Source organism: Myxine glutinosa, chromosome 12 (genome assembly GCF_964187855.1).
Source record: "Myxine glutinosa chromosome 12, kmMyxGlut1.1, whole genome shotgun sequence".
NCBI classification, from domain to species: Eukaryota; Metazoa; Chordata; class Myxini; order Myxiniformes; family Myxinidae; genus Myxine; species Myxine glutinosa.
The window spans coordinates 58,438,005-58,457,994 of record NC_136272.1 but is presented as its reverse complement, the minus strand read 5'-3'; the positions used below and the strand labels follow the sequence as shown (position 1 = coordinate 58,457,994).

The 19,990-nt window shown below is 41.5% G+C and overlaps 1 protein-coding gene across 2 annotated transcripts in view; it reads right to left on the bottom strand.

Annotated features, from left to right (window-relative positions):
- Window positions 1-282: 282 nt before the first annotated feature.
- Window positions 283-19,990, bottom strand: part of ACY1 (aminoacylase 1) — a 203,111-nt gene continuing 183,403 nt past the window's right edge. For both annotated transcript variants that reach the window (XM_078766843.1, XM_078766844.1), the window contains 3 exons: window positions 11,065-11,144; window positions 3,890-3,950; window positions 283-532 (listed from right to left, as the gene is read on the bottom strand). In XM_078766843.1, coding sequence (XP_078622969.1) covers window positions 368-532; window positions 3,890-3,950; window positions 11,065-11,144 — 306 coding nt within the window. In that variant the 3' untranslated portion in view covers window positions 283-367. The remainder of the gene's footprint in view (window positions 533-3,889; window positions 3,951-11,064; window positions 11,145-19,990) is intronic.

Genomic DNA, 19,990 nt, shown 5'->3' with positions numbered 1-19,990 from the left:
CTTTTTGGGGCACCGTGGTTGTTGTTTTTTTGTCCCCTTTTTGAAGCAATGTTTTATTTACGGCCGGATGCCCTTCCTGCCACCAACCCTTTTTGTCGCCTTTTTACGACAAACAGGGAATTACCAGTGAACTGGTACTCAATTAGCCGACCTCGGAAGGATGACAGGCTGAGTCAACCCCCCTGGCGTTAATTCAACGATCGACCGGGATTCGAACCCAGGATCCTAGAATCCCAAGCCGGCACCCTAACCGCTAAGCCAACACCATGATGGTGAAGAAAGATGGCAGAAAATGGATTTAATGATTAATAACAATGGATAACATATGACAAAACAACCTCATCCAAAACGGTTTCACAAGCAAAGCTTAGCCTTCTCCAGGAAATGGTGGAACACTGGCAAGGGCTGGAATGATGGCCGCGTAGATGTCAATCCCACGCAGGAACACTCGCTCATTGAGAAACTCGTCGTTTTCGTGTAGAAGAACAGGTGTGTGGTTCATCGGAGAGAAGCCAATGGCTGGATAACCCAACTGCATAACACACGGCATGGCATTGTCCTTTTATCAAAAAAAAGAAAGAAAGCGACAAGACTAACAAAGAAAATTACAGGTTCCTCATCAAAGGATGATTCGTTCTGTACTCAAACAACCAACATCAAAAGGGAGAGATACCGTCCGGAATCATATTGTCTTTTCCTTTTATTGTTTCTCGTACCTGCCGGTCGTTGTATGTCCGGATTTGTGTCGTCTTTTTGTTGGCAATACCTGTCGGTCGTTGTATTTCCGGATTTGTGTCATCTTTTGGCGGCAGTACCTGTCGGTCGTTGTATTTCCGGATTTGTGTCATCTTTTTGTCGGCAATACCTGTCAGTAGTTGTATTTCCGGATTTGTGTCATCTTTTTGTCGGCAATACCTGTCAGTAGTTGTATTTCCGGATTTGTGTCATCTTTTTGTCGGCAATACCTGTCAGTAGTTGTATTTCCGGATTTGTGTCATCTTTTTGTCGGCGATACCCGTCGGTAGTTGTATTTCCAGATTTGTGTCATCTTTTCGTCGGCGATACCCGTCGGTAGTTGTATTTCCAGATTTGCGTCATCTTTTTGTCGGCAATACCTGTCAGTAGTTGTATTTCCAGATTTGCGTCATCTTTTTGTCGGCAATACCCGTCGGTCGTTGTATTTCCAGATTTGTGTCATCTTTTTGTCTTTTTGTCGGCAATACCTGTCAGTAGTTGTATTTCCGGATTTGTGTCATCTTTTTGTCGGCAATACCTGTCAGTAGTTGTATTTCCGGATTTGTGTCATCTTTTTGTCGGCAATACCTGTCAGTAGTTGTATTTCCGGATTTGTGTCATCTTTTTGTCGGCAATACCTGTCAGTAGTTGTATTTCCAGATTTGTGTCATCTTTTCGTCGGCGATACCCGTCGGTAGTTGTATTTCCAGATTTGTGTCATCTTTTTGTCGACAATACCTGTCAGTAGTTGTATTTCCGGATTTGTGTCATCTTTTTGTCGACAATACCTGTCAGTAGTTATATTTCCGGATTTGTGTCATCTTTTTGTCGGCAATACCTGTCGGTCGTTGTATTTCCAGATTTGTGTCATTTTTTTGTCGACAATACCTGTCGGTCGTTGTATTTCCAGATTTGTGTCATCTTTTTGTCGACAATACCTGTCGGTCGTTGTATTTCCAGATTTGTGTCATCTTTTTGTCTTTTTGTCGGCAATACCTGTCGGTCGTTGTATTTCCAGATTTGTGTTAGCTTTTTGTCGGCAATACCTGTCAGTAGTTGTATTTCCGGATTTGTGTCATCTTTTTGTTGGCAATACCTGTCAGTAGTTGTATTTCCAGATTTGCGTCATCTTTTTGTCGGCAATACCCGTCGGTCGTTGTATTTCCAGATTTGTGTCATCTTTTTGTCTTTTTGTCGGCAATACCTGTCAGTAGTTGTATTTCCGGATTTGTGTCATCTTTTTGTCGGCAATACCTGTCAGTAGTTGTATTTCCGGATTTGTGTCATCTTTTTGTCGGCAATACCTGTCAGTAGTTGTATTTCCGGATTTGTGTCATCTTTTTGTCGGCAATACCTGTCAGTAGTTGTATTTCCAGATTTGTGTCATCTTTTCGTCGGCGATACCCGTCGGTAGTTGTATTTCCAGATTTGTGTCATCTTTTTGTCGACAATACCTGTCAGTAGTTGTATTTCCGGATTTGTGTCATCTTTTTGTCGACAATACCTGTCAGTAGTTATATTTCCGGATTTGTGTCATCTTTTTGTCGGCAATACCTGTCGGTCGTTGTATTTCCAGATTTGTGTCATTTTTTTGTCGACAATACCTGTCGGTCGTTGTATTTCCAGATTTGTGTCATCTTTTTGTCGACAATACCTGTCGGTCGTTGTATTTCCAGATTTGTGTCATCTTTTTGTCTTTTTGTCGGCAATACCTGTCGGTCGTTGTATTTCCAGATTTGTGTTAGCTTTTTGTCGGCAATACCTGTCAGTAGTTGTATTTCCGGATTTGTGTCATCTTTTTGTTGGCAATACCTGTCAGTAGTTGTATTTCCAGATTTGCGTCATCTTTTTGTCGGCAATACCCGTCGGTCGTTGTATTTCCAGATTTGTGTCATCTTTTTGTCTTTTTGTCGGCAATACCTGTCGGTCGTTGTATTTCCAGATTTGTGTCATCTTTTTGTCGGCAATACCTGTCAGTAGTTGTATTTCCGGATTTGTGTCATCTTTTTGTCGACAATACCTGTCAGTAGTTGTATTTCCGGATTTGTGTCATCTTTTTGTCGACAATACCTGTCAGTAGTTGTATTTCCGGATTTGTGTCATCTTTTTGTCGGCAATACCTGTCGGTCGTTGTATTTCCAGATTTGTGTCATCTTTTTGTCGGCAATACCTGTCAGTAGTTGTATTTCCAGATTTGCGTCATCTTTTTGTCGGCAATACCCGTCGGTAGTTGTATTTCCAGATTTGTCATCTTTTCGTCATTTTGTCGGCAATACCTATCGGTAAGTGTATTTCCGGATTTGTGTCATCTTTTTGTCGGCAATACCTGTCGGTAGTTGTATTTCCAGATTTGTGTCATCTTTCCGTTTTATTCTTCCTCGTACTAGATTCTGCAGGAACTCAAACCAAATGACGGACCCAAATACAAGGTAGTTTCACAAAATTTTAAAAGTTTCTGGTTGTTCCAAAAGACCCGGCCAAATTTGGTTGTTTATATATTTAGAACCACAAATGATACAACGATACCCTTTGGTTTATATTATATTATAAACTTTTTTATATATTATAAACCAAAGGGTATCGTATTATTTGTGGTTCTAAATATATAAACAACCAAATTTGGCCGGGTCTTTTGGAACAACCTGTATTTAGCACAGTCCTCGACGACACCAAAGCTCGGTCCCACTCTCAACGGGATGGAGCTGATAAAGCCCTCAAGGCTGCATGGCCAGGCCGCGTCCCAAACGCATGTCGAATAACATGTGTGTGTGTGTGTGTGTGTGTGTGTGTGTGTGTGTGTGTGTGTACGTGTGCGTGTCTGTGTGTGCATGTGCGTCTGTGTGTGTATGTGTGTGTATGTATATATATATATATATATATATATATATATATATATATATATGTGTGTGTGTGTGTGTGTGTGTGTGTGTGTGTGTGTGTGTGTGTGTGTGTGTGTGCATATATATGTGTGTGTATGTGTGCGCGTATGTGTGTGTGTGTGTCTGTGTGTGTGTCTGTGTGTGTGTGTGTGCATCTGTGTGCCTGTGTGTGTGTGTGTGTGTATATATATATATATGTGTGTGTGTGTGTGTGTGTGTGTGTGTGTGTGTGTGTGTGTGTATGCGCACACACAAATATGATTATTCACCCTTACCTTACGAAGGTATCTGCTATCAGTTGCACCCATAAATATTTCAACTTGCAGTTTCACGCCCCTGAGGAATAAAATAGACACAGTTAGCTGTTGTGTGGCAAGGGCAGATTAAACAAACTTATTTAGAATACAAATTGATATATGATGGTACAATAAAAGAGCTGTACTGCATGGGTTCACAATTCAAAATGAAAACAAGTTAGAGAATCTAACAATGCAGAGTTTCTGGTGGCGGAGTGCTTTCTTCTCTGTTCTGAACGACTCGCTTCCAAAGCCAAGTACACCATTCCCGATTTATTTCTGCTGCTGTTGGTTGTTGTCCATTTCTGTTGGTGTCCATCGTTGGTAGAATGTGCTCATTGCAGGGTCTTCTTGCATGACCGTGTTTGGTTATTTTGACTTCCTGTGCTTTGGCTCAGCAGCCGTGACTTACCCATTTAAAACCTCACTCACACACTCATTCATTCATTCATCCTTCCTTCTTCCCGTCATCTCTTACCATTTATATTACCATCCTCATTGTAATTCCTTCCTTCTACTTAAACAACAAGTCGGATCAGCCCCTCACGGCTGTGCACTCCATATATTTCCGCTCCCCCCGGTCCTGCAAGGCCCATGGTCCCCTACTGCCCACCCTGCAAACCCCATGTCTCTCACTCTGCAAACCCCATACCCCCCACCCTGAAAACCCCAGGCAATGCATTGTCATTTCTCTGGAAATGATGGTGGTTTTGTGCAGCCTATGGCTGCTGGTTGCATCATTTTCTGAGGGTGCATGCCTATGCAGATATGCATGCCTATGCAGATATCCAGATATGCAAGCCTATGCAATGCCTCACTATAACCAGTCATCTGGTACTCATTTTGCCGAACTCGGAAGAATGACAGGCTGAGTCAACTGATGTGGTGTTAATTCAGTGGCTGACGGGCTCAAACTCAGGATCGCAAGCTCTCAAGCCAGCCACCTTAACGGTTAAGCCAGTATAACAACTGGAATTCTGGAAACGACGAGACCTGCAGTGAGGTGGTGCTACACATAAGCATAGTAATCGTAAAATAATTAATCTGTTAATCAATTGGCTAATAGCATACCTAAACCATCAGTGTTTCATCCGAAGCTGTAACCTTTTGAAAAATAATTAAATAATTTATTAATCGGAAAAATTAATCAACAGATTAATTAATGAATCAATAAATAATTAATAGATTAATTGATTAATCTAAATTAAAAATACCCTTTACAGCCAAATCACTTGGTCATTGTCATGTCCAAATATTAGCTTCTTAGCTCAAAAGGTTCCTGAGATATTGCTTTGATGACAAAGAAAATAAATAAGTGATTAATAAATCGATAATAATTAAGTAATTCATATTAATTGAAAAATCAAAAAACAAAAAATACCGTTTTTGCCAAAGCACGTGCTCACTATTGTGCCGAAATTTCAGCTTCCAAGCTTGAAGGATGGCTGAGTCATCGCCCGGACAAAAAAACAACAAAAACAAGTACAGACACATTCAAAGTACACCGCCCCCATGCCAAATAATTAAATATCCTACAGCGCGGCATTGCCGGGGTGCCTCAGGCGCCCGGCAATACCGCAGTGCAGCTCATAGAGGCATGCTTTGGGGGGGAGAGGTGTATGCTCATTGATTGATTAATTGTATAATTAAAATCAATAAAAGATTATGACAAAATATTTTCTTAATCAATTGGCTAATAGCATAACTAAACCACTCGTGCTTCATCCAAAGATGTATCTTTTAGAAATTTAATTAAATAAGTCATAAATAATAAATTAAATAATTAATTGATTCATCAATAAATAATTCATCGATTAATCAATAAATAATTAATCGATAAAATGATTAATCAATAAATCAAAAATATCCTTGATAGCCACATCACTTGGTCACTGTCATTTCCAAATATTAGCTTCCCAGCTCAAAAGGTGCCCTGAGATATTGGCCAAATGAGAAAGAAAATAAATAAATGATTAATAATGAAAATAAATAAACAATAATCATTAAAAAATTATATTATTAATCAATTCGGTCACAGAACACATAAACCACCACCATTTCATCAGAATCTGTAACTGAAAAAAAATAATTTTTTAGTACTTAATCGAACAATTAAATAATTAATCGATTTATTGATTAATCAATAAATCAAAAATATCCTTGATAGCCACATCACTTGGTCACTGTCATTTCCAAATATTAGCTTCCCAGCTCAAAAGGTGCCCTGAGATATTGGCCAAACGAGAAAGAAAATAAATAAATGATTAATAATGAAAATAAATAAATAATAATCATAAAAAAATTAAATTATTAATCAATTCGGTCAGAGAACACATAAACCACCACCATTTCATCAGAATCTGTAACTTAAAAAAAAAAAATTCAGTCATTAATCGAATAATCAAATAATTAATCGATTAATTGATTAATTGATTAATTAATAAATCAAAAATAGCCTTTGCAGCCAAATCACCTGGTCATTGGCATGTCCAAATATCAGCTTCCTAACTCAAAAGGTGCCTGAGTTAATGATCAGAAGGGAAAGGAAATTTGATTAATTAAATAAGTACTTAATTAATCGCTAATTAATTAAATAACTCCTCAATTATTTGATTAATCAAAAAACAAAAAATACCGTTTTTGACAAAGGACTTGCTCACTATTGTGCCGAAATTTCAGCTTCCCAGCTCAAAGGATGGCTGAGATATCGCCCAGACAAACAAACAAACAAGAAAACAAGTACAGATACATTCAAAGTACACCGCCCCCATGCCAAATAATTAAATATCCTACAGCGCGGCATTGCCGGGGCGCCCGGCAATACCGCAGTACAGCTCAAAGAGAGGTGTATGCTAATTGATTGATTAACTGTATAATTTAAATCAATAAAAGATTATCACAAAATATTTTCTTAATCAATTGGCTAATAGCATAACTAAACCACTAGTGCTTCATCCGAAGATGTATCTTTTAGAAATTTAATTAAATGTCATTAATAACAAAATTAAATAATTTATCAATTAATCAATAAATAATTAATCGATTAAATGATTAATCAACAAATCAAAAATGTCCTTGATAGCCACATCACTTGGTCACTGTCATGTCCAAATATTTAGCTTCCCAGCTCAAAAGGCACCTGAGATATTGGCCAAATGAGAAAGAAAATAAATAAAAGATTAATAATGAAAATAAATAAATAATAATCATTAAAAAATTAAATTATTAATCAATTCGGTCACAGAACACATAAACCACCACCATTTCATCAGAATCTGTAACTGAATATTATTTTTTTTCGTGACTAATCGATAATAATTAAATAATTAATTGATTAATTGATTAATTGATTAATCAATAAATCAAAAGTATCCTTGATAGCCACATCACCTGGTCACTGTCATGTCCAAATATTAGCTTCCGAGCTCAAAAGGTGCCTGAGATATTGGCCAAATGAGAAAGAAAATAAATAAATGATTAATAATGAAAATAAATGAATAATAATCATAAAAAAATTAAATTATTAATCAATTCGGTCAGAGAACACATAAACCACCACCATTTCATCAGAATCTGTAACTTAAAAAAAAAAATTTTTTAGTCATTAATCGAATAATCAAATAATTAATCGATTAATTGATTAATTGATTAATTATTAAATCAAAAATAGCCTTTGCAGCCAAATCACCTGGTCATTGACATGTCCAAATATCAGCTTCCTAACTCAAAAGGTGCCTGAGTTAATGGTCAGAAGATAAAGGAAATTTGATTAATTAAATAAGTACTTAATTAATCGCTAATTAATTAAATAACTCCTCAATTATTTTATTAATCAAAAAACAAAAAATACCGTTTTTGACAAAGGACTTACTCACTACTGTGCCGAAATTTCAGCTTCCCAGCTCAAAGGATGGCTGAGATATCGCCCGGACAAACAAACAAACGAGAAAACAAGTACAGATACATTCAAAGTACACCGCCCCTATGCCAAATAATTAAATATCCTACAGCGCGGCATTGCCGGGGCGCCGCTGGCACCCGGCAATACCGCAGTACAGCTCATAGAGAGGTGTATGCTAATTGATTGATTAATTGTATAATTAAAATCAATAAAAGATTACCACAAAATATTTTCTTAATCAATTGGCTAATACCATAACAAAACCACTGGTGCTTCATCCGAAGATGTATCTTTTAGAAATTTAATTAAATAAGTCATTAATAACAAAATTAAATAATTAATTGATTAATCAATAAATAATTAATCAATTAATCAATAAATAATTAATCGATTAAATGATTAATCAATAAATCAAAAATGTCGTTGATAGCCACATCACTTGGTCACTGTCATGTCCAAATATTAGCTTCCGAGCTCAAAAGGTGCCTGAGATATTGGCCAAATGAGAAAGAAAATAAATAAATGATTATTTATGAAAATAAATAAATAATAATCATTAAAAAATTAAATTATTAATCAATTCGGTCACAGAACACATAAATCACCACCATTTCATCAGAATCTGTAACTGAATTTTTTTATTTTTTTTGTGATTAATCGATAATAATGAAATAACTAGCCGAAACCCGTGGAACATCCACGGAAGGGAGGATGTGGTGTATCGATAGAGTGTACCATTATGGATGGCATAGGGAATTTGCTTGTCCGAATAAGAGTGAGGAAGAAAGATGAGAATGAAGAGTGCGTATATGAACAACGATCACCGGCACAAATGCATGCTCTGGATTGTCCACTCAGTGGACGGCTTGCTTTCGCATTCGCCTGTCCAATCAGCGGACGGCTTGCTTCGCCTTCGCCCAGCAGACGCCAATACGATGGCGTCGTATCGGCAGTTAATCGGATGCTTTTGGGCCTCAACGTCGGCTAATTCAGATTTTTCGAGTATGGCTGTACGTGATAAACAAAGGGCGCGGTTCGTAGATCGTAAATCCATTAGTGCCGTGCGCATCGGGTCACTGGGTGTGGCGTAAAAGGGATAACAAAGTCGAGTCCTTACGCCATGATTATATAGATTAATTGATTAATTGATTAATCAATAAATCAAAAATATCCTTGATAGCCACATCACTTGGTCACTCATGTCCAAATATTAGCTTCCCAGCTCAAAAGGTGCCTGAGATATTGGCCAAATGAGAAAGAAAATAAATAAATGATTAATAATGAAAATAAATAAATAACAAGTACAGATACATTCAAAGTACACCGCCCCCTTGCCAAATAATTAAATATCCTACAGCGCGGCATTGCTGGGGCGTCTATGGCGCCCGGCAATACCGCAGTGCAGCTCATTGAGGCTGCATTGGGAGGGAGAGTTGTACACTAATTGATTGATTAATTGTAAAATTAAAATCAATAAAAGATTATCACAAAATATTTTCATAATCAATTGGCTAATAGCATAACTAAACCACTAGTGCTTCATCCGAAGATGTATCTTTTAGAAATATAATTAAATAAGTCATTTATAAAAAATAATTAATTAATTGATTACTCAATAAATAATTAATCGATTAAATGATTAATCAATAAATCAAAAATATCCTTGATAGCCACATCACTTGGTCACTGTCATGTCCAAATATTAGCTTCCCAGCTCAAAAGGTGCCTGAGATATTGTCCAAATAAGAAAGAAAATAAATAAATAATTAATAATGAAAATAAATAAATAATAATCATAAAAAAATAAAATTATTTATCAATTCGGTCACAGAACACATAAACCACCACCATTTCATCAGAATCTGTAACTGAAAAAAATTTTTTTTTTTTAGTAATTAATCGAATAATTAAATAATTAATCGATACATTGATTAATTAATAAATCAAAAATAGCCTTTGCAGCCAAATCACCTGGTCATTGGCGTCCAAATATCAGCTTGCTAACTCAAAAGGTGCCTGAGTTAATGGTCAGAAGAGAAAGGAAATTTGATTAATTAAATAAGTACTTAATTATAACCACCTTTAGAGGTACTTAATAGTACTTAATTAATAAGTAATAATAAGTAATTAATAAGTAATTAATAATAGTAAAATAAGTACTTAATTAATCGCTAATAATTAAATAACTCCTCAATTTATTGATTAATGAAAAAACAAAAAATATGGTTTTTGACAAAGGACGTGCTCACTATTGTGCCGAAATTTCAGCTTCCTAGCTCAAAGGATGGCTGAGATATCGTCCGGACAAACAAACAAACAAACAAACAAACAAGAAAGCAAGAAAACAAACAACCAGAGTGAAAACGGAGTACTCTCTTTCAGCGTGCGTCACTGCCGAGCCCCCTTCGGTGCCCAGCAATGACGATTTGCAATGCCTGGAGATGGCATAGGAAAGGAGCGGTGTACAATAATCATGAAAAAATTAAATTATTAATCAATTCGGTCAGAGAACACATAAACCACCACCATTTCATCAGAATCTGTAACTTAAAAAAAAATGTTAGTCATTAATCGAATAATTAAATAATTAATCGACTAATTGATTTATTGATTAATTAATAAATCAAAAATAGCCTTTGCAGCCAAATCACCTGGTCATTGGCATGTCCAAATATCAGCTTCCTAACTCAAAAGGTGCCTGAGTTAATGGTCAGAAGAGAAAGGAAATTTGATTAATTAAATAAGTACTAAATTAATCACTAATAATTAAATAACTCCTCAATTAATTGATTCATCAAAAAACAAAAAATACAGTTTCTGACAAAGGACTTGCTCACGATTGTGCTAAAATTTCAGCTTCCTCGCTCAAAGGATGGCTGAGATATCGCCCGGACAAACAAACAAACAAACAAGAAAGAAAGAAATAAAGAAAGAAAGAAAACAAACAAACAAACAACCAGAGTGAAAACTGAGTACTCCCTTTCAGCGTGCGTCACTGCCGAGCCCCCTTCGGTGCCCAGCAATGACGATTTGCAATGCCTGGAGATGGCATAGGAAAGGTGCGGTGTACAACAAGAAAGCAAGAAAACAACCAGAGTGAAAAATGAGTACTCTCTTTCAGCGTGCGTCACTGCCGAGCCCCCTTCGGTGCCCGGCGATGACGTTATGCAGCACCTGGAGATGGTATAGGAAAGGAGTGGTGTACAATACATAAGGAATGATAAAAATTTCTGAAACACACAGTCAAACTTACTTTTCCACACACGCAGACGAAAAGGCCTTCCACCAAGGATCTGATGGGCTGGTAGATGTTAACTGGGCTTTGGGTGTTTTCTGTAAAAAGTAAAATCAAAACATTCAAACATCAGAGTTATAATCACTTTAGTGCATTTAACGATGTAAACAATATATCATAGTGTGTGTGTGCGTTGCGTTGGTGTGTGTTTGCTGGTTGTCATCTCCACATGCGGGTTTCAGAAGGTGGAACGGAGCCCTCCCAGGTCTCAAAGTATCCGTGTGTGTGTGTGTGTGTGTGTGTGTGTGTGTGTGTGTGTGTGTGTGTGTGCGCGCGTGTGTGTGTGTGTGTGTGTATGTATGCCGGTGGTCTCTCCACCCCACCCCCAGGAATACCTCTGGCTACGGCTTCCCCATTCGCTCCCACCTCTTGTTCATATGTGTGTTGTACCGTCCACCAAACAATGATGACTCCATCTACATCTCGCTGTCTGATAATATGGACCAACTTCTATCTACTCGTCCAAACTCTCTCTTCCTCATATGTGGTGATTTCAATTGTCACCATGCCAGTTGGCTGGGTGTGGGTACCTCTCTCACCAGCCATGGCTCCTCAGCAAAGGACTTCTGCGACTCACTGGGACTGACACAATCTGTCAATTTCCCGACCCGGATCTCAGTCAACGGAGCATCTTCTCTTCTGGACTTGGTTATGAATAACTTCCCTGAAAACGTCTGCTGCTCTTCTTCTGTTCCAATCGGCTCATCTGATCATGTGCTTGTTAAAGTGGACATCTCTCTGACCATTCTCAGGGAGCCTCCTCAGCATCGACGAATCTGGCATTTCACTCAGGCCAACTCGCACGGTCTTCAAGCAGCCATCAATCATCTGGACTGGTCTCCCATCTCTACCGCCTCTGACATCAACTCATCCTGGGAATTCTTCCGAAGTAAATTGCTCTCTCATGCACAGATTTATCCCATCTCGTCTTCAGTTGTCATACCCTTCCTCCCGTCCATGGTACATGGAATCTTGTGGTGAGGCTGTTGCCCAGAAACAACTTGCCTTCGTCTCCTGGAAAGCAAATCCAACGGAAGCAAATCTCATTTCCTTTCACAAAGCTCGAAACAAGTGTGTCTCCACCCTCAGGAGAGCCAGGAAACAATATCTCTCCGTTCTCAAGACCGAACTCTCTTATCTGTCTCCCTCTTCCAAATCCTGGTGGCGTCTGGTCAAATCTGTTTCTGGTGTTTGTTCCCCCTCCATCCCCTCCCTTACCTCAAATGGCTACACAGCTGACTCCGCACGTGAAAAAGCTGAATGCCTCAACTCTGTATTTGCCTCTAAATCTTGTGTCCCAAACCCATCCCTCTGTACCCACCATACCCAGTCGAACCCAGCTGCTCCTGGACTCTGTGTCCTTTCCTCCTGACAAGGTGGAAAAGTTTCTGTCAACCCCCGACTCTGATTCTGCAACTGGACCTGACGGCATCAGCTCACGGGTCCTAAAATCCTGTTCTTCCGCTCTTTCACTCCCTCTCTCTGTTGTCTTCACCCTCTCTTTTGCTCAAGGTCATCTGCCATCTGCTTGGAAATCAGCCAATATCACCGCTTTACACAAAAAGGTGCAAAAACAGATCCTAGCAACTACAGACCAATCAGCCTTCTCCCAATTCTCCCAATCAAGGAATCGATCATTGCTTCGGATATGAAATCTTTCCTCTTCTCCAATGGCTTGATCTCTGATCATCAATTTGGTTTCAGACCAGGTCACTCTACTCTGGACATGCTGCTTCTGCTGTCTCAACAATGGATGGAGGTCCTCAATGCCAAACAGGACATTAGAGCTGTCTCCCTTGACATATCACGTGCCTTCGATACGGTCTGGCACCCGCTCTGCTCACCAAACTCTCCTCCTTTGGTATCCATGGAAATCTCCACACATGGCTGGCGGACTTCCTCTCTAGTCGTAGTCAACGTGTGGCCCTGAATGGGTTTCTCTCATCTCCTTTTCATGTTCAGGCTGGAGTTCCCCAAGGCAGTGTTCTGGGCCCTGTGCTTTTTCTGGTCTTCATCAATGATCTCTCCGACTCGCTTGAAAAACCTCTCTATCTCTTTGTTGATGACTCTACTCTCTGCCGCTCCATTCCTCATCCCTCAGATCCGCAGTCTGCAGCCTCCTCACTCTCTGCAGACCTGGACAAAATCACAGACTGGGCATACAAGTGGAACATGTCTTTCAATCCTGACAAATCTCACACTCTTACGATGTCTCTCCGAAAAGACCGACTGGACAACCCTCCCATCCACTTTCTGAATAATCCTCTCCAATAAGTTCTGCAACTCAAGCTTTTGGGTCTCACTATCTGCCATGACAGATGTAAGGACCACCGATGTGACAGCAAGGGAGGCATTAAAAGAGAGGCTGAGTAGGGTCGAGGATGATGTGGTTGAGCTTGAAAGTGGTTGGATGTCAATGAAAGCTAGTCTGTTGGGAGCCGTTGGTGAGGTATGTGGATGGACAAAAGGACCACCGAGGCACTCGGAAACATGGTGGTGGGATGACAGAGTTGGAAAGAGGATTGACGAGAAGAGGAAGAAGTTGAAGGAGTGGCAGAAGGCGACGGGTACGGGAGCAGAAACAGCAGAGCATGAAAGTTATAAGGCAGACAGGAAGGCTGCAAAGAAAGAGGTAGCAAAGGCGAAGGAGGCATGTAGGAAAATGTTCGGAGAACGCTTGGATTCGGAAGAGGGTCAGAAAGCAGTATTGAGGATTGCAAAGCAGATAGCGAAAGAGAGGTGTGATGTGATGGGGGTGAGTTGCTTGAAGGATGAAGTGGGACAAATCGTTGTCGACCCAGATGGAAGTAAAGGAAGATGGTAAAGATATATGGAAATGCTGTTGAATACAGAGAATGAATGGGATGGCAACATAGAGAGTAACCCAGTTTTAGGAGCGGCAGAGAAGATAACTGAGAAGGAAGTTGAGGAAGTGATAAAAGCAATGAAGGGTAGAAAAGCGGGAGGGCCGACGGGAGTTGTGGGAGATATGTTGAAGGCAGCAGGAAGTTGGGGTGTGAAGAGAATGACAGAGATCTGTAATCTGGTGGTGAAAGAAGGCCGCATTCCAGTGGATTGGGAACCGAGTACCCTCGTCCCTCTATACAAGGGGAAAGGTGACCCTCTGGAGTGTGGCTCGTACCGAGCGATAAAGTTATTGGAGCATGGAATGAAGGTATTGGAAAGGGTGTTGGAGAGGAGGATAAGGAAGAAAGTGAAGATCCACGAAATTCAGTTTGGATTTATGCCAGGAAGAGGAATGACAGACGCGCTTTTCATTGTGAGGCAGTTGCAGGAGAAGTACATGGAGAAGAGGAAGAAGTTGTTTCTTGGGTTTGTTGATCTGGAGAAAGCATTCGATATGGTTCCACGTGAAGTAGTGGCATGGGCATTGAGGAAGTTAGGAGTGGAGGAATGGTTGATCAGAGTAGTGATGGCAATGTACAAAAGAGCGCGCACAGCTGTAAGGACGAAGGACGGGAACAGTGGTGAGTTTGAGGTGAAGGTGGGAGTGCATCAGGGGTCGGTACTAAGTCCACTACTATTTGTAGCTGTGATGGAGGTGCTGGCTCAGAACGTAAAGGAGGATTTACCGTGGGAGTTGTTGTATGCAGATGATCTGGTGTTGATTGCGGAAAGTATGGATGGACTGAAGGAAAAGATGAACAAGTGGAAGGAATGTATGGAGACAAAAGGTCTGAAGGTGAATATCAGAAAGATGAAGGTGATGGCAAGTGGTAAAGCATGTGGTGAGGTGGAAAGAACTGGGAAGTGGCCCTGTGCTGTGTGTAGGAAGGGTGTCGGAGTGAACTCCATTCAATGTACAATGTGCGCTGAGTGGGTTCATCAAAAATGTAGTGGTCTGAGAGGGTCATTAACCAGTGTGGCAGCTACATTCAAATGTAAGGTGTGCACAGAGGGAGCTGCAGATGGAGGAAATGTTGAGTTGGATCTTGGAGACGGCGTGAAGCTGGAAGGTGTGAAAACATTTTGCTACCTCGGAGACATGCTGAATGGAGAAGGTGGATCAGACTCGGCAACGGTTGCTTGAGTGAGATGTGCATGGAAGAAGTTTCGGGAACTGAGTGGCGTGCTGATGATGAGGGGAGTGTCGTTGACGCTGAAGGGAAAGGTGTATGCTGCATGTGTGAGAAGTGTTATGATTTATGGGAGCGAGACATGGGTAATGAACGTAGAGCAGCAACGTAGGTTGGAAAGGGTGGAAATGCGAATGGTTCGACGGCTGTGCGGAGTATCATTGAGAGAGAGGAAGACAAATGATGAATTGCGAAAGATGATGGGAATAGAGCATGTGATTGATGCTGTGAAGAGGAACAGGTTGAGATGGTTTGGTCATGGGTTGAGGAAGGATGAAAGTGACTGGTTGAGAAGAGTGATGGAAATGAATGGCGAAGGACGTAGAGGACGGGGAAGACCGAGAAATACTTGGCTAAAGATGGTGGAAGAAGAAATGCGGGCTAGGGGGTTAACAAGGAGAGATGCAGAAAATAGGGCAAAATGGAGAAGATTGTCATGGGGACCGCAAGGCTAACCCCCACTCTAGTGGGGAAAATGACCTTTAAAATGCATGTTGTGTGTTTGTTGTTGTATCTGCCATGATCTTTCCTGGGAAAACCACATTTCAAATCTGGCCTCCAAAGCCAGTCGCCGACTGGGCATCCTCCGTCGTGCGAAGTCCTTCCTTGGCACACCTGAGCTCCTCACCACATATATGGCTTTCATCCACAGCTCAATGAAATACTGTTCCCCCCTCTGGGCTGGTGCTCCTGCCTCACACCTAGCTCGTCTTCACGCTGTTGAAACCAAAGCGTTCAGAATCATTGGAATCTCCCGCGATGAAGCTACCTCCGAGGGCCTTTCACTTACTCACCGCAGGCAGGTTGGTGGTCTTTCTGTCTTCTACAGACTCCTCTCCGGCCTTGCTCCTCCAGCTCTCTCTGGGCTCTGTCCCCCAAATATTCCGACAGGTCGCACAAGATCTGCCTGCAACCCTCTTATGGTTAAACTGCCAAAATCAAGACTCTCTGCTCACCTTCACTCCTTCATTCCTCTTTTCTCCCACCTCTGGAACAAACTCTCTCACTCTCTTCAATCCCACTCCTCCCTCCAGGTCTTTAAAACAGCTGTTCACCACCATCTCTTATCTTCCCCCATCCAAAACCTTGATCTTTTCTACCCCCGCAAATTTCACCCCAAATCCACTTTTTTGAAATACCAACCTCTTTCCTGGAAGTCCTTTGTGTCCTTGTGTTTATACTTCTCCCCCCCCCCCCCCGCCCCCCTTCCCACGCCGCCTCCCCCCAAGCCCTCTCCCTCCTACACATTCCCGATGTCCCTGCTCTCAAATGTTGTGTTTATGTGCTTCCCCTTCTCTCCCCATCTTGTCTACCGCTCCCCTTTTTATATACTTTGTTTGTTTGTCTGTTTGATTTGTTTGTGTGATAAATGTTAGCTCTTTCACGAGCCTCGATTCTGTATGCAAAAAAAAAAAGGAAAAAAAAGGGTTAACGGCCACGACCCGAGTACCTTCGACACACGCAGCCGTGAGAACGGTGACTGAACCTCGCATGGTCACGCTGGTATTTAACGCCTGAGCGGTTTGTGCGTCGCGTAACTCGTGCCGTTAACACAATGGAACCCGATCGAGCGGTTTTAATTCGTGCAATGCCAGGTCAATGGTGAAAAGACGATGACGGCCAGGTTGGAAACAAACCACAGGATTTATTCACAAATGTACAATTTTCAGAGAAAAGGGACACAGTGGAGAATCTTAACGGCCTTACTTACGTGCCCAGACAAGGGCCCTCAGACTCATTCGGGGAAGGGGAGGAAGAGGGGAATGCGCCCAAAGTGCGGCCGCTCGTGCAGTTTGCCCGGACGGGCTCGTTTGGCGGATACCCCCAAGGATGTTCGCGGCAGGGGCATTGATCACAGTCGTGAACGTAACAGGAATCCGAGGAGCGTATCTCAAGGTCAGCGAGGCAGAGCGCACGTGCAGAGAGTCCAGGCAGAGAGGTCGTCAGGGCAGAGAGAGCGTTCAGAGTCCCGGGCCAGAGAGAGAGAGAACGGGGGTCCGGCCCGGGTTTTTATATCCCCCCCTGAGCCCCACTCGAATGTTCCACAGGCCTCCACTGGCCGCAGGGGGTGACGTGTCTTGACAGCCCCTTATTGGTCGTCCTCGGCCACTCCCTTCAGCCTCCTTTGGCTGTAACTTACTGGCCACTCCCTTTAGCTCTCATTGGCTGTAACTTACTGGCCACTCCCTTTAGCTCCCATTGGCTGTAACTTACTGGCCACTCCCTTTAGCTCACATTGGCTGTTCGCTGCTTACCGGACACGCACTCCAGGCCCTCCCTCGGGCCTGCTAGACTTGTCCTAGGCCCATGACATGGCACTTCAGGCTGCAATGAGGCCTACCATTACTCTACCTGCCTCGACGCATACTAACACTGGGAAGGAGACTATACTTCACATTTAATAAGAAATAACTAACTAAGCGAGGCTACATGTTGTGGTATAACTAACTATAGGGGGGTTGCCTTTATTTACAAAACCGCAACAATACAATGCGTATCAAAAAAAAGGTAATTCGAATTCAAGGGGTTAGTATGCAAAGGTTATTTATTTTGACAATTTACATGTGGTTCACTAATTAAGAGGAGATCCTCAGCTTTCCATGGATACCTTCCATGCATCATTGCTGTCACACATGACCGAGTACATCTTCATTGAAAATGACAAGTTCAAATCGCATTTTTACAAGTTTGGCTAATGGATGCAAGTCAGGATAATTGGTGCAAAATGAACGTCAGATGTGAACTTTTCTCAGGAATGATCGGCCTTTATGCACCCACACCTTCAACATGTCCACCTCCCCTTTCAACACAAAGCTCACAGCGGCGGAGCATGCCCTGAACTGCTCGTCTCACCATAGCCGGGTCATTGCGCAAAGCATCCACTTCATGTCGAATACGGCCCTGCAATTCGTCAAGATCACGGGGAGGAGTTAGGATCACCTTGTTCTTTAATTGTCCCCAAAGGAAATAATCACATGGTGTGAGGTCAGGTGATCTTGGTGGCCATTCCACTGCATGGTTGAGGGCGATGACTCGGTCTCCAAAGAGTTATCTCAGTCGATCTCGGACAGCGATAACACAATGGGCTGGGGCGCCGTCTTGGGCCCACCAGAGATATCTGAAGACACCACAAACCTGTCGCACAAAGTTCTCCTCTAGCTGCGGTAAAACTTCATCATTGATCATCTGCAGATACCTGTTACCATTGACATTCCTTTGAAAGAAAAATGGTCCGATCACCTGCCCACTTCCACAAAGTCCCAACCAAACAGTCCACTTTTGTCGATTCATGTTGGTGTCAAAATAATAAATTCCGGGGGTTGTCCTGTCGGTGCATATTCAAGAACATTATGGGTATTGACCTTGCCGTCCATGGCGAAAGCAGCTTCGTCGCCGATAATGAGATACCGCAGGAAATTGACATCTGCTTCGCAACGTGCTATCAACCATCCGGCAAGCACCAGCCTCCTGGCAAAATCCCCTGGCGTAAGTTGATGCCGGATGTGAATCTGATATGGATGTTGGTGGAGGTCCAGTCTTGTGATTCGGTTGAATGTTGCCGAAGGCAATCCCGTCCCATTTCGTCTCGCGCTGGTATCCCGAGGATGCTTTCTCCAAAACTTGCTGCCTTACTGCTGCAATGTTCATTTCCGATCGCCCAGTGCGCCTCCTACCAGAATTCCCCTTGTTGCGGTTGAGGCTAGTGCCATGCTCTTGGTATTTTCTAACATTCACCCAGATGGTTTTGGCTGCTGGAGGCTCCCGTTCTGGGAAACGTTCCCTGTACGCATCACGAGTTCGCTGCAAACTTCCAGTTTGGTGAAAAGTTGTAACCACGAAGGTCCGCTGTTCAGTCGTAAGTTGAACCATCTTTTCAATGACTCAGACTGTCTCTAAACCCAAACACTGTAGGCCCATCTTAAATACCCATCTTAAACAAAGGATGATGCAACCGACGATTACCAGACCAGCTTAACAATTTTACATAATCAACTTGTCAGTCGACAAGTAATGCGTCCATTTCAAACTGTCTTGCATCGATTAGCCAAACTTGTAAAAATGCGATTTGAACTTGTCATTTTCAATGAACATGTACTCGGTCATGTGTGACAGCAATGATGCATGAAAGGCATCAATGGAAAGCTGAGGATCTCTTCATAATTGGTAAACCACATGTAAATTCTCAAACTAAATAACCTTTGCATATTAACCCCTTGAATTCGGATTACCTTTTTTTTGATACACACTGTATAAAAGAAAGTTTTTGTTTGTTTGTTTGTCTGTACGCGCTAATCTCCTGAACGGTGAAAGATAGGAGGAAACCTCTGAAACAAAAAATGTCAGGACAGGCCCCGGGAAGGTTTTAGGCTAGGTGGCGAGGCCGGTTGAGGCCCACTTCGGCCGGGCTGGACCCATTTCGCAATTAAAAGCTGAGCTGAATTATCGTAGTCAATCTTCTACAGCCGCTAGTAAAAGCTGAATTATAGTAGTAAATTCATTCAAAAAGAACCCGGGAAACGCCGGGTGCTTTATATATGTGTATACATATATACATACATACATACATACATATATGAATATATATATATGTATGTATGTATGTATGTATGTATGTTTGTATATATATATATATATATATATATATATATATATATATATATATATACAGACTTGGAATTTAATATGGAATATTTTTTTTGTGGGGGTGAACTTACTTTTCAAGATGACTTAGAACCAAAAGTTCATTGGAATTATGTTGAAATTATTCTAGATTTTGTTAATGTGAC